Below are 14,731 nucleotides of genomic sequence, written 5' to 3'. Positions count from 1 at the left end.
AGCAATTCCACTCCCAGGTATATACACGCCCAAGAGAAATGAAGGCCTGTGTCCCCTCCAACACTTGTACATAATAGCCAAAAGGTGGAAACAACCCAAATGTCAGTCCTTCATGTCCTACAACATGAAGGAACCTCAAAAACACCATGCTCAACGGAAGCAGCCAGCCACAGCAGACCACACATTCTATGAATCCGTTTATCTGAAATGTCCAAAACAGGCATATCTAAAGAAACCAAAAGGGGATTGGTAATTGCCTAAGGGTAGGGGATTAGAGGTTTTGGTGGGTGATAAAAAAGGCTTAGAGTTTCCGTTTGGGGTGAAGAATGTTTTAAAATTGATTGTGGTGATGGAAGTACAACTCTGTGAATATCCTGAAACCAGTATATCCAACTGTATGCTTTAAAGGGGTGAACTGTATAGTATCTGAATTTTATGTTAATATACCTCTTGTCAAAGAAAGTAATAAATGAGGCCAGGCACGGTGGCTCACACCTGTAATTCCAGCACTTTGGGAGGCTGAGGCGGGAGGATCTCGAGTCAAGGAGTTCAAGGCCATCTCTACAAAAAAAAAAAAAAAAAAAAGGCCGGGCACAGTAGCTTACGCCTCTAATCCCAGCACTTTGGGAGGCCGAGGTAGGCGGATCACTTGAGGTCAGGAGTTTGAGACCAGTCTGTCCAACATAGTGAAATCCCATCTCTATTAAAAATACAAAAATTGGCCAGGCACAGTGGCTCATGCCTGTAATCCCAGTGCTTTGGGAGGCCAAGGTGAGCAGATCACGAGGTCAGGAGTTTGAGACCAGCCTGGCCAATATGGGGAAATGCCATCTCTACTAAAAATACAAAAAATTAGCCGGGGGTGGTGGCAGGCACCTGTAATCCCAGCTACTCGGGAGGCTGAGGCAGGAGAATCACTTGAACCCGGGTGGCGGAGGTTGCAGTGAGCTGAGACGTGCCACTGCACTTCAGCCTGGGCAACAGAACGAGACTCTGTCACAAAAATAATAATAATAATAATAAAAAAAAATTAGCCGGACGTGGTGGTGGGCACATGTAATCCCAGCTACTCAGGAGGCTGAGGCAGGAGAATCACTTGAACCCAGGAGGTGGAGGTTGCAGTGAGCCAAGATCGTGCCACCGCACTCCAGCTTGGGCTACAGAGCGACACTCAGTCTTAAAAGAAAAAAAAAAAAAAAAAAAAAAGCCAGGCATGGTGGTGCACACCTGTAGTCCCAGCTACTCGGGGGGCTGGGGCAGAAGGATCGCTTGAGCCTAGGGGGCAGAGGTTACTGTGAGCTGCAATCACATCACTGCACTCCTCCAGCCTGGGTGACAGAGTGAGACTCTGTCTCAAAAACAAAATACAAAAAACTACAATGGGCAAAGAGCACAAAGCATTTACCCACATAAACATAGACTTACCCAGGAAGTCAAGAAATGATGACTGTTACAGAAGGATCCAACCAAGCATAAGAAAGTAAAATAAATAAGTAAATAAAACTACCACAGAACTAAAGGTACCACTGAATGCAAAATAAAAGCAAAGCTGAAAACAAAACCTGGCTGAGAAAAAAGTGAACCAGAGTGGGAGAAGCATGAGAGGGACTGGGGAGAAAGATACTGGCGTGGAAGACCGAGGACACCTAATGTCTGCATCACCAGGCTCACTGAAAAGAGGCTGAATAAAACGTTTAAAGTATTTTTGGCCAGGTGTGGTGGTCTATAATCGCAACCCTTTGGGAGGCCGAGGTAGAAGGATCACTTGAGCCCAGCAGTGAAAGACCAGCCTGGGCAACATAGCAAGACCCCATCACTATAAAAGATAAAAAATATACATATATATAAAGGGTTTTTTTGTTTGTTTTGTTTTGAGACAGCGTCTCACTCTGTTGACCAGGATGGAGTGCAGGGGCGCAATTCTGGCTCACTGCAACCTCTGCATCCCAGATTCAAGTGATTCTCCTGCCTCAGCCTCCCAAGTAGCTGGGAACAAAGGTGCGTGCGCCACCACACCAGCTATTTCTGTATTTTTAGTAGAGACAGGGTTTCACCATGTTAGCCAGGCTGGTCTCAATCTCCTGACCTCAGGTGATCTACCCACCTCAGCCTCCCAAAGTGCTGGGATTATAGGCGTGAGCCACCACTCCTGGCCCATCAAGTTTTTAATACATAATTTAAGAATACTCTATAAATATCAAAATCTACAAATTGAAAGACACACACACACAAATCATAGCTCTGTCTTTAATGGCCTGTTCTTACTTTTTTGCCCATTTGAATATAGGCTTCTACATTACTGTACAAATTCCAACGTCTTTTAAATCACAAGATGTTACAGCAGTATAATTAATGAGTTCTCATAGCCACTATAAGTACAGCTACTGCTGCTGTCACTCACAGCCAGGCCTTGGCAGACTTTCATCACGCTGGACTTATTTGAAGGAACTCAATATTCTATGGGGTTTCCATAGCACCTGACTCCCCGCCTGCAGAGGAAGCCACAGGCACTGTCCAGGCGGGGTTTATTAACCAGTGTGAAATCATCCTGAGACCACCTAGACCCTGGCTGTCTGAGAAAATACTGTGGGTCAAGTATTAACAAGAGGTTTTATAAAAAGCTGACAGGCTAGGAACACGATCAGAATGATTTTGCCTTTAACTAAAAATGTGTGTGTGTGTTTTTTTTTTTTTTAAGAGATGACAGTCTCACTGTGTTGTTGCCCAGGCTGGCCGCAAACGGCTGGCCACAAACTCCTGGCCTCAAGTGATCCTCGCATCTCAGCCTCCCAAGCAGCTGGCACTACAGGTGTGTGCCACCACACCTGGCTAAAATGTGTATTTTTAGGTTGTAGTTTGCTCTTTCTGCAAAAGTTCCTAACTTCTACTTAGGAACTTTTCTACTGTGGGGAAAAAGTTTACCAGTTACGTCCCAAGAGCTTGATGATCTCTATTTGTAAGGGACAGTACTGATGCGGGAAGTGCTGGGCCTAGACTCGAAGCCTGCGCGAGAGTCTCCAATTGTCCTCCAGGTTGCATGCAGACATCGAGGTTTCTGCAGCCTCCTGCTGAAGCACAGTCCCCAAGGCACTGCCCAGGGCCTGCCCTGCCACAGGCACTGTCCTTGGGGGCTGCAATGTGTTTTGTTGTTGTGAGGCTTTTCTGCGACTTGTTTCAATTTAAGAACTTTCATCATTTGCTGAGATGTGTCTATTTTGCTTTTACCTTAAGATGGTTCCGAGTGAAAACCATGAAACTGAAAGAGGCTTGCTGGAGGAGCTGGCCAAGAAAATGCAGACTTGAATGGTACAGGCTGGGGTCCCATCCCAGCTCCCCGCCCTGGCAAGCTGGGTGACCTGGGCAAGTCACTCAGCCTCTGAGAGGACCACATTAACCTGTGGGCTCGCACAGGGCTAGGCTTGGACTCAGGCAAGGTTGGTTCCCCTCACCATATCAGACTTCTCAAGGAGAAATGCAGAGCCTAGTAAGTTGGCAGGTGGTGGTTCTGAAAAAAATCATGTAAAGCCATAGGCTTTGTCCAAGCAACAGCCTAGAGACCTAGCTCTTCCACGACCCCAAATCCTGCTGCTGCAGGACAGTCTCTTTCCACTCGCTCCCCTCTGGCATCTCCTGTGCAACCGTGAACAGGGCTTCCCTGCTCAGGCAGTGCTGGTTGGAGAACTGGACTCACCTGCTTCAGCCTGAAAATGCCAACAGGATCCCTTAACCTCCCCGCTCAGCAGCTCCGCTCTAAAGAGGCCCTGTCGCCTGGGATTGAACTGGGCCATTGCTTTTCCCAGCATGGTCCCTTCTTGCAATATGACCATAACAAGTGTTAACTAGCCTAAAGCCAGCCTGTTTTTTTCTGTTGTTCTTTTTTTTTTTTTGAGATGGAGTTTCGCTCTGTTGCCCAGGCTGGAATGCAATGGTGCAATCTTGGTTCACTGCAACCTCCGCCTCCTGGGTTCAAGCCAAGCCCCCCACTGTGTGTGTGTGTGTTTTTAAATAGAGTTTATTTATTACATGCAAAGCCTACACAACCAGGCAAATAATAGAAAAGCATAAAGCTCAAAAATAGATGAAAATATGATCGACACAAACAGTACATAACATAGCAATCATCTAACGACACCTCAGGAGTTAAGACTCTGAAAAGAGAATGTAACACTAACTGGCAGGGCCTCATTGTGCTCTCACAGACACAGGTTCACAGAATCAGGCCTGTAGAGACCACCAATTTCTTCTCCCTTTTCTGAAGGGATTTTTAACTAGAGTCTTCATTTAATAACATTGGTGTCTGAATTGGTGGGAAAAGAAAGGACTTTCCCAACATTCAGGGAAACAACAGAAAGAGCTGGAGCCAGGCGTGGTGGCTCATGCCTATAATCCCAGCACTTTGGGAGGCTGAGGCAGGTACATCACTTGAGGTCAGGAGCTCAAGACCAGCCTGGCCAACGTAGTGAAACCCCGTCTCTACTAAAAATATAAAACCTAGCTGGGCGTGGTGGTGCACGCCTGTAGTCCCAGTTATTCGGGAGGCTGAGGCAGAAGAATCGCTAGAACCTGGGAGGCGGAGGTTGCAGTGAGCAGAGATGGTGCCACTGTACTCCAGCCTGGGCAGCAAGAGCGAAACTCCACTTCAAAAAGAGAGAGTTGGGCAGCTGCTTTCACCAAGTTGAAGAGCCTCATTCTGCAGGTAGATCTGGTCTAAAATCTGAAACTGGTCCTCCTGCCCCCAAGAAAGCACAGCAACTCCCCTTTTGTGTATTCGAGTCTATCAGTGCCAGCATGCCTCAGACCAGCCACCCTCTACTGGTTCCTAAATGGGGACAGAGTGACTCACAAGGCAGACTGTCCCTCCCTGCCACCCAGGCACTGTGGACAGAGCTGGCCCTGATAAGACACAGGGACACGGGCCACTGAGCCAGCTGGAGGCCAGTGGGCACCACGTTCCACCAGCCAGGCCTTGGAGAGGGGGCTCCTGGCCCCTCCAGACACAAACAGGTCACCTCCCTGGGCTGGACCTGCTGGCTCCTGCTGGTGAGCTAAGCAGTCTCAAGACACCACCCAGGGGAACCAAGGTCCCATGGGAGGAGAGATGCTGAGGGGCCTCCCACCCGCCAGATGCTGAGGTTGGTCTCTGGCTTCCTTGACAGTGTCACAGTGTCCACTCCACCGTGTCTGAGGGTGCTTCTGGGGAGTTGCTCACAGAGCAATCTGATAACCTACTACTGTATCTGCTGTAAGCACGTGAGGATTAGCTAGCACATCTCTCAAGCTCCCAGCCTGTGAAGTCACACAGCACTTTCTTAATGAATTAAATGCCAGGGAAACTTGGCTTCCCCTGAGGAGTGGACAGGCTTCTCAACATGGATCGTGGATTTCCTTCTCACTCCAGTACCTAGACTCAAACACAGGTCTGTTTGCTCAATTTTGAAAATGAAATGTAAAATAATTATAGAACTTTAGAACTTACAGGGATCTAGGCCGGGCGCGGTGGCTCAAGCCTGTAATCCCAGCACTTTGGGAGGCCGAGACGGGCGGATCACGAGGTCAGGAGATCGAGACCATCCTGGCTAACACGGTGAAACCCCGTCTCTACTAAAAAATACAAAAAACTAGCCGGGCGAGGTGGTGGGCGCCTGTAGTCCCAGCTACTCCGGAGGCTGAGGCAGGAGAATGGCGTGAACCTGGGAGGCGGAGCTTGCAGTGAGCTGAGATCGCGCCACTGCACTCCAGCCTGGGCGACAGAGCGAGACTCCGTCTCAAAAAAAAAAAAAAAGAACTTACAGGGATCTTAGAGATCACTTGGTTCTGCAGTAAACAAATTCCTTCTACATCCAAGACACACATTGCCACAGTCCACTGTCTCCTGCCTTCTATTCAATTAAGCTCCACAAAAAGTCTACTCAGTACTAATCCAGAGCCAGAAAGCGATGGGAGCATTCTCCTTATCACTGACAGAGCCTCACCAACTTACACTAAGTGATCTGGACCATGTCAAACTATATTTATAACTAGTGAGCTACCAGTCACCATTTTTAACCATTACTTTAATCTTTCATTTTAAGTGTTTGCCGGCCAAGAAATGCCACTTAGCTACACCTAAAATTACATGTCATTCCTACTCAAGATACTGTTGAAGACACTGTTAACCAAACCTTAGTGTCCATTACCTTTCTAAATCTGTGTTAATTTCTCTGCCCTTCACCGTATCCTAAGAACGTCATTCTGCATGGGGGAGAAAGAGCCAGCTCCTATCTCCCGCGGTTATTTGCTGCATGTCTTAGGATGCTGTGAATTTCCAAATGGCTTAAAGCTTTGATCTGTTTAATAATAATAAAAGAATAGGTATAATCTGAAAAGACTTCTAAAGTTCTCCCAATTTACTTATTTGTATTTTTTATAATTGTATTTTTGCATTTTATTTGTATTTATTAAGCGGGACAGCTGGTGACATTGGAAAGATTTGCAGACGACAGCACTGTGTCAATGAAAATGTCCAGAGTTTAAGTGCTCTACTATAGGTGTGTAGGAGAACCTCCCTGTTTTTCCGGAGTACACACTGCTGTTTTTGGGGGTGAAGGGGCAACAAGGCTACAACTTACTTTTTTTTTTGAGACGGAGTCTCGCTCTATTTCCCAGGCTGGAATGCAGTGCCGTGATCTCAGCTCACTGCAACCTCCTCCCAGGTTCAAGTGATCCTCCTGCCTTAGTCCCCCAAGTACCTGGGACTACAGGTGCCTGCCACTGCACCTGGCTAATTTTTGTATTTTTAGTAAAGATGGGGTTTCACCTTGTTGGTCAGGCTGGTACTTTCTTTCAAATGATTCAGAGAAAAATGAACTTACAGCTACACAAAATGAACTTACAGCGACAAAATGACCTAACAAGTGTGTTACAATGTGGCCGGGCGCGGTGGCTCAAGCCTGTAATCCCAGCACTTTGGGAGGCCGAGACGGGCGGATCACGAAGTCAGGAGATCGAGACCATCCTGGCTAATACGGTGAAACCCCGTCTCTACTAAAAAACTCGCCGGGCGAGGTGACGGGTGCCTGTAGTCCCAGCTACTCAGGAGGCTGAGGCAGGAGAATGGAGTGAACCCGGGAGGTGGAGCTTGCAGTGAGCCGAGATCCAGTCACTGCACTCCAGCCTGGGAGACAGCGAGACTCCGCCTCAAAAAAAAAAAAAAAAAAGTGTGTTACAATGTTTAGTATCTGGGGAATCCGGATGAAGGGTATACAGGAATTACAAGAAATCTTTGTATTATTCTTACAACTTTTTAAGAGTCTGAAATCACATAAAGTTTAAAAGGAAATATGGCTGAGATGTGGAGGTGAGGTCGGTTACCTTATTTCATTTTATTTTATTTAGGCAGAGTTGCCCAGGCTGGAGTGCAATGATGCAGTCTTGGCTCACTGCAACCTCCACCTCCCTGGTTCAAGCAATTCTTCTGTCTCAGCCTCCCAAATAGCTGGGACTACAGACACCACCATGCCCAGCTAAGTTTTGTATTTTTAGTAGAGACTAGGTTTCACCATATTGGTCAGGCTGGTCTAGAACTTTTGACCTCAGGGGCTCCACACGCCTCTGCCTCCCAAAGTGCTGGGATTATAAGTGTGAGCCACCACGCCCGGCCATATTTTTATAAAGCCACCACGGCCCCTGTGGATTAGTCAGGGTTCTCCAGAGACACAGAACAGTAAGGTATGTGTAGAGAGAGACAGATATAAGAAATTGGCTCAAGTGGTTCTGGAAGTGCAAAGGCTGCAACTTGTTTGGCGGGGGGGTGGGGGGGGTGGGCCAGCAGGCTGGAGACCCAGGCAAGCTGCAGCTCCGGTGCAAGGTAGCTGGTGGCAGGGTTTGTTCTGCAAGGCCTTCCCCCATAGGAGGCTGTGAAACTGTGATGTAATGAGATATATATGTTTGTTCTTCCTGGCCAGTGCTCCTAACACCCTTGTAATTTCCTAAGTGATAAGACCAATAAAGATGAAATAAGTGTCTTTTGTAATTCATAACAAACCCCTTCCAACATACCTTAACAAGGTGACTTTTGGCAAGCCCTAAGGGCAGAGGCTGGTTGCCAGGGGAACCAGATCTGTAATTAGAGGATTGGAAGTTTCAGGTCCACCCCTCCCACCACCCCCAAACCTCCAGTGAAGGGACAGAGGCTAAAGGCTGAGCTCATCACCAATGGCCAATGATCACGCCAGGTAACTGGGGCCTCCATAAAATCCCCAACTGAAGGGGATGGAAGAGCTTCCTTCCAGTTCAGTGAATCCTGGAGGTGCTGGGACAGTGGCACCTGCAGAGGGTATGGAAACCACTGCACCCTCCCTCCGACCTGCCCTCTGCATATCTTCTATCTGGCTGTTCCTGAGTTGTATTCTTTATAATTAACTGGTAAACGCAAGTGAAGTGTTTCCCTGAGTTTCCTGAGCCATTCTGGCAAATCATCAAACCTGAGGAGGCTGTTGGTCAGAGGTCAGAAGGGAGGCCCTGACATGCACTGACATCTGGGGTGGAGAAGTCTTGTGGGACTGAGCCTCTGGCCTGTGGGATCTCAGGCTACATCCAGGTAGACAGTCACTGACTGACAGTGTGGGAAACACTACTCCCACACCCCAGAGGCACATCCACATTATTATCTAGGCATAACAGCCCAGCCAAGCTGACACATAAAAAGCAGCCACCACAGCCTGCAAGGGCAAAGGCCAGGCAGTCTTCTGCAGAAACTGAAGGCACACACACTGCAGGCTTCTCCATCTGCTAAAATGACAGCTGGGGCCTACCTTCCAAGTGGCTGGCTGTCAGCAACACAAAACAGCACCCACCATCAGTTACTGGCCAGAGAAAATGACTTTGAGTGATCTGCTGTCAGGGAAGCCTGCCCAGGAGATGCAAGCTGAATTTCACACATAAAAGTAGAAATACATCAGAAAAATTGGGAGGGTTAAGATTCCAGAGGCTGGTCCCACAACTGACTAATTAAAACAAATCCCAGAAGTGGGGATCACAGAGCAGCAGGGGCTGCAAACCACTTCTCTAGATCATCTTTAACTCCTGGGTCCAGCCAAACCAAAAGATTAATCGTATTTCATTGTGTTTATCTTATTAGGAATATTTAGGACAGCAGTGTGGGCCCCAAGGTAGAGCTGCTTTTCCTTAATCTGTGTCGTAGTCATGCCAGGAGCTTATGGGAAGAGTCTCAAAAACTGATTGTTAAATCCACTGCAGGGGTGCTGCAGGTCAGTGGGTCGGCATATCAACAACACTGCTTCACAAAGGCCCACAGAATAAACTGTGCACCTGCCCTTTCGGGATGTTATAGAAGGGACCCCATGACTCTCATAACTGGGCATGGGCTGCTTTCATTGCCAGGATCCTGGTCTGCGTTTTATGTCCTGACCCTCACTGTCCGACCCCAACCTTCACTTTGAGGCCTTCTAATGTGAACCTTTTGTGCTGCATCTAGCATAAGCATTCTCAAATTCTCTTTGGATGGAGATGGAATGTCAATTCAATATGAAATGGAAACGTTTTAACTCTCACATTTCAGAATGGCAACAGACTTCGGAAACAGATCACCAGCTTGATTCTGCTCATTTTAAAGACGGGAAAACTGAGGCCAAGAATGGCAAATAAATGCATTCAAGCCCACAGTTGCACAGACCGAATGGAAAGGCCAGGATGAAAAGGAGTGTGGAATCACGCACACCCTTTCTTCTCCATGCAGTGCAATCCCAGGCTCTGCAGCTTCAGGTTGGACTCTTCTCGCCACCTTGCCACCACTTCAGAGAATCCATTAAACGTCTTCATGACCAACCGCCACCTCTTGCCAAGCACAAAGTCTCCATGTTAGCCAGATGTTTTGATGTGCTGATTCGCCAAGCATGGCAAAGCTTGACAAATCTTCCTCTGAACACTCCAACTTCTACTCTTTCTGCTATTTACCACAAATAAAGTGCTAAGAGTTATGAAACAATAGGTTCTGTATAATGCTATTTTATGTATTAAAAACAAGTTTCTGTCAATACAGAAAAAACAATGTAGAACACAAAATATTTATAGCATTTACAAAGTGGGTGATAGAAGTGGGTTACAGGATTACAGTTAATTTTTTTCTTTCTGGCTTATGTATATTTTCTAATTTTTCCTCCAGTAATAATTTTTCCTCAGGACTTGCAATTTTTTTTTTTTTTTTTTTGAGACGGACTCTAGCTCTGTCACCCAGGCTGAAGTGCAGTGGCACGTTCTCGGCTCACTGCAAGCTCCGCCTCCCGGGTTCACGCCATTCTCCTGCCTCAGCCTCCTGAGTAGCTGGGACTACAGGCGCCCACCGCCATGCCGGGCTAATTTTTTGTATTTTTAATAGAGACGGGGTTTCACCGTGTTAGCCAGGATGGTCTCGATCTCCTGCCCTCGTGATCCGCCCGCCTCAGCCTCCCAAAGTGCTGGGATTACAGGCATGAGCCACCGCGCCCGGCCGCATAATTTTTAAAAAGACAAAAATAACAAAAAAAAGCATTCTATTTAGGAACTCTAGAGTGTCATATTACCAGTCTGCAGTGTACCGGTGAATATCTGAGGTCATTTCTGGCTGAGGGGGAGGCACAGCAGGTGTTTTCTTGGGAGCCCACCTCCTCTCATTGGCTCTGGTGGGACTGGTTGCTGGTCCATCACCAGCAAACATGAAACTTTTCCAGAGAATGGATGGCAAGTTTATTTTCATCATGTATTAGCCAAAGAAGCACTTAAATTCCAATTTTCCACTTTTACATGTCCTTCCTATTCAGAATAGGCACACAGCTTATTTACAGACTGAGGTTTAAGAGAAAAGTTTCCAACTTTACAACTTACAGATTGTGGTTTAAGAGAAAGGTTTCCACCAAGAGCCACCACAGTAGACAAACAAAACGGATCTCACAGTGGATCAGAAAACCTGTTTTGTTGCAGGGACTATCTTGTTCATGAAGGTCATTTCCGTAATCCCTGAGCCCATCGCTGGCCTCTCCATGATCTGATTATATATAAACACTCAACGGACACCCTAAGGTGTAGAGCTGAGTCCTGGTGCGGCTCCAAGGAAATGCCCTTGAATGTGAAGGCAGAGCTATGCCCTTGCCATAAGCCACTTAGACAATAAAAATGATGTTGTAGGCTGGGTGCGTTGGCTCACGCCTGTAACCCCAGCACTTTGGGAGGCCGAGGCAAGCGGATCACGAGGTCAGGAGTTAGAGACCAGCCTGGCCAACAAGGTGAAACCCTGTCTCTAATAAGACACAAAAAATTAACCAGGCATGGTGGTAGGCGCCTGTAATTCCAGCTACTCGGGAGGCTGAGGCAGGAGAATTGCTTGAATCCGGGAGGCAGAGGTTGCAGTGAGCTGAGATCGCGCCATTGCACTCCAGCTCTGGGCTACAGGGCAAGACTCCATCTCAGAATTTAAAAAAAAAAAAAAAAAAATGGTGTTGTGCATCAGAACTCTCCCAACAGCAGGGAATTCTGGGGGAGCCACTGCTTCTTGGCTGCTTTTCCTGGCAAAGTCATCCCAAGCCCTTGTTATAACCCGTTTTGGCCATTTGTTGCCACTTCTTTCTGTTTTGCATACTAAATATGAAGAGTCCCAGTTGGTATTCTAACAAATCTGTCCCTTTTACCCTCTCTATTTTAGAAAAAAAGAATGTCCCAGAAAAAGTTTGGCAAAGCAATCAATCTCTTAGCAATTACTGTATTAAATATATCTTAATGCCCTACAAAAATATTCTAAAATACCATCCATAAAGCAAGTCCTCGGTGCCCAGGTGTACACTGCAAGTAAAATCTTTGCCAAGTGGCTTCAGGTCTGGAAGTGTGTCTTTTCCTCACCAATTTTCCCTCTACGTTAGTGTTGTAGAAAGATACAATTCTCCATGGTCAAAAGTTAAAAAACAAACAACACAACAAAAAACTGGCAATAGGGGGCTGTGCAAGACTACCGTGTACCTATCAAACTGAAACCTACCATCCTATCCATTGACTTGCAAAGCTGTTTATCAGTGAAAAAGTTACAAATGTTTACGAATGAAACAGAAAATCTAAAAAACTGTATGTGCATTATACTTTTAAAAAATGTGTATGTATGTTTAGGAATACCAAAAAATCGGCAGGAACACAGGCCCATAGTTAATATGGTTAAGAGTAACGGGGACAATCAGTGACTTCAACTACTCAAATTTTTGCAAGACGTAAAAAGTAACAATTAGTAAGGCAATCTCTATGAACTTTAACCCAAGTAAATTTCTCCAAGAGAGGTATGGGAACCTCTAAGAGCCTTCCTCAAAGGCTCCATCTCCAGCTCTGAGCTTCGTAACCCTTCTGCGTGAAGCAGGCACCTTCAGCGATTTTCTTCTAAGCAGCGCACACAAAAAAAAGTCTCACAATTCCCTGCAGATTACCGAGCTCACCCCCTTCCAACCCACAAGGCTGCCCAGGCCGGGTTCCAGTCCCATCTTCTCCCACAGGCTGCTGCAGCAAAACAAAAGGTGGCTGGAGGCAGGGGCGGGGAGCACCGGCTCTGCAGCCAGCGCGGAAGCGCACGGCCAGAAAGAGACCGGGAACATCCGCCAGGCTCCCGGGCTCAGCATCATGTGCGGGGGACGGCGCGGGCTTCCAGTGGAGGGGACCTGTGGCCGCGGCCCTGCGCAGGGAACGCCCGGCCCCCGCCGACCGCGGCTTCCAGGCGACTCCCCAGTCGGCTGTGCCTGGCCGCCGGCAGGAGACGGGCGCGGGCAACGCCCAGCGGCCCGCCCCGCAAAGACCCCCGCCGGCGCGGCTCCGGGTCTGGCGCCCTTTCAGCGGGCCCGGGAGCAGAGGGCGGGGCAACTCCTCACCTTGGGGTCGCGCTCGTAGTAGTGCTGCTGCGTGCGGATCCAACGGCCCACCAGGTGGTCGCGCACCGTGTGCGCCAGCGCGAAGAAGTAGTCGCGGGGCGTGGCCACATTGCGGTCCTTGACCAGCGTGAAGTGCAAGTGCCGGTTGAAGCTCTTCCGCACCTCGGCCACGTCGCCCAGCCCCGCCAGGCCGCGCACGCTGATCTGCTTCCGCTTCTCGCTGTCCGTCAGCGGCTTCGCCATCGCGCCGGCCGAGGCGGAGGAAAAGAGATGGAGAAGGAAAGCGGCGGGACACGATAGCGCCTGGATGGTGCAGCTGCTCTGGCGCCCGGCACTGCAGCTCTGCGGCCGGGACGGGCCGCGCCTGCGCGCTGCGCCGGGGCGGGGCCTCCGGGGAGGCGAGGTGGGGTCTCGGGACGGCGGGGCGGAGCCTCGGGGGGGGCGGGGCGGACGTCCAGTCTCACAGCTGAGAGCGCTAGTGTGGTCCGAGACAGCAGCGACCTGTCCACGCCATCTGATATTGGGGTTTGCCCCCTCGTTGGGGAAGCCCGGCAGAAAGTGGGAGCGACTGGAGGGGGCAAGAGACCCGGGGCTTTGGAGCGTGCGGTCCTGGCCGCTCCTGTCAGCCCGGGGGCGGTGCGGGAGGGGGCCCTGTCCTCGGGCCCTGGGGTTTCCTGGGGCCGGTCCCCACGCCCTACACCGGGTCACCAGGTGCCTCGCGGGAGCGCGCTGGGCCCGGGCTGTGGCCGAGGCCTGGTAAACGTTCGGGGAAACTGATTACAGCTTGAAAGGCATCCGCCAACGCCTGCTGGGCCCGGTCTTCTGTGTCGGGGGCAGGGCGGCTCTGAAAATAGCAGCTATTTGCTTGCCATTCCAGGCCGATGGCAGACGTGGAGAAAACGAACTGCCAGCGAACGGGAGATGCCCATTCCCGAGGGCGCGAGGCAGCCACAGCCAAGTGCCACCATGACCCCGCCTCGGAGAGACCGCAGCCCCCTAGCCCTCCGAGAAATCCTGCTCCCGAAACCACCCGGCAGACGCTGTCCGCTTTGAGATTACAGCAGGGAGAAGGACACATGCCTGTCTGGCCGGGGAGCTCAGCCACTAACCAAGATTTAGCCTCCGCCATTCCAACCCAGGCTGCAGCTCCAGATAGGGGGCGTCTGCACATAGCTTCCCAAACTTGGTCCCCGCGGAATACAGTCCTGCTGGCCTCAGCCTATGGGAACCCTGCTTCATGTAAAGGTCACCTAAACTCTGCCTTCCCCCATTCCCATAAGAACTCTGCCTTTCCCTTCGTTCTTGGGAGGCTCTCCCTCATTGCAGTGGGTCAGTACACCCGATTTTGTGGGACTACAGGTTTGCTCCTGGTGGTCTTGGGCTGAAGGGGCTGCGAAGGTTACTGAATTTCATGGAGGTAAAAATTGCCCGCGGGAGATGTCATAAAAGTCCAGGTGTAGTAGGTTTCCTGGTGTGATGCTTCAAAGTTATCTTCTTACCTGGAGCCCCTTCCAGCTGCAGACTTCAGAGGTCGGAGGTTAAACAATCTGGAATGACCCCACAGCCCACCCAGCTCCAGCTCCGGATTCACTCCTGCACTATATCCTAGGGATTCTGGAGCCCACAAGATCGAACTTCGGGCACAGATGGCAGGGCTGTGGGGTCGAGCTTGGCTGCAAGCTCCAAACACTGATGCAATCTCTCTGAGGGTGATCTGGCAATTCAGAAATCAAAAAAACGATAGTGCCCCATGACCACTTCTACCACTCTGGGGAATAGAGTTCAAGGAAAGCTTCAAAAGACAAAAAGCAAGCTATGCAAATGTTTTCTGCTGTGGTGTGGTAAAGGTTAATCCCCCA

The 14,731-nt window shown here is 49.3% G+C and overlaps 1 protein-coding gene across 3 annotated transcripts in view; it reads right to left on the bottom strand.

The window, feature by feature from the left end:
• Nucleotides 1-13,248, bottom strand: part of PYGB (glycogen phosphorylase B) — a 60,641-nt gene extending 47,393 nt beyond the window's left edge. For 2 of the 3 annotated variants that reach the window (XR_004431079.1, XM_033185406.1), the window contains exon 1: nt 12,873-13,245. Coding sequence is in view for 1 of the 3 variants with exons in the window: in XM_033185406.1 (XP_033041297.1) it covers nt 12,873-13,115 (243 nt within the window). In the remaining 2 variants the exon portion in view is untranslated. Of the gene's footprint in view, nt 1-12,872 lie in introns of all 3 variants that reach the window. The other variant, XR_004431078.1, reaches the window with a different exon arrangement.
• Between the last annotated feature and the right edge of the window lie 1,483 nt (nt 13,249-14,731).

This window comes from Trachypithecus francoisi, unplaced genomic scaffold (genome assembly GCF_009764315.1).
Source record: "Trachypithecus francoisi isolate TF-2019V2 unplaced genomic scaffold, Tfra_2.0 Lachesis_group21, whole genome shotgun sequence".
Lineage (NCBI taxonomy): Eukaryota > Metazoa > Chordata > Mammalia > Primates > Cercopithecidae > Trachypithecus > Trachypithecus francoisi.
Note: the sequence above shows the minus strand (reverse complement) of the source record. Positions and strands in the feature narration are given on the sequence as shown.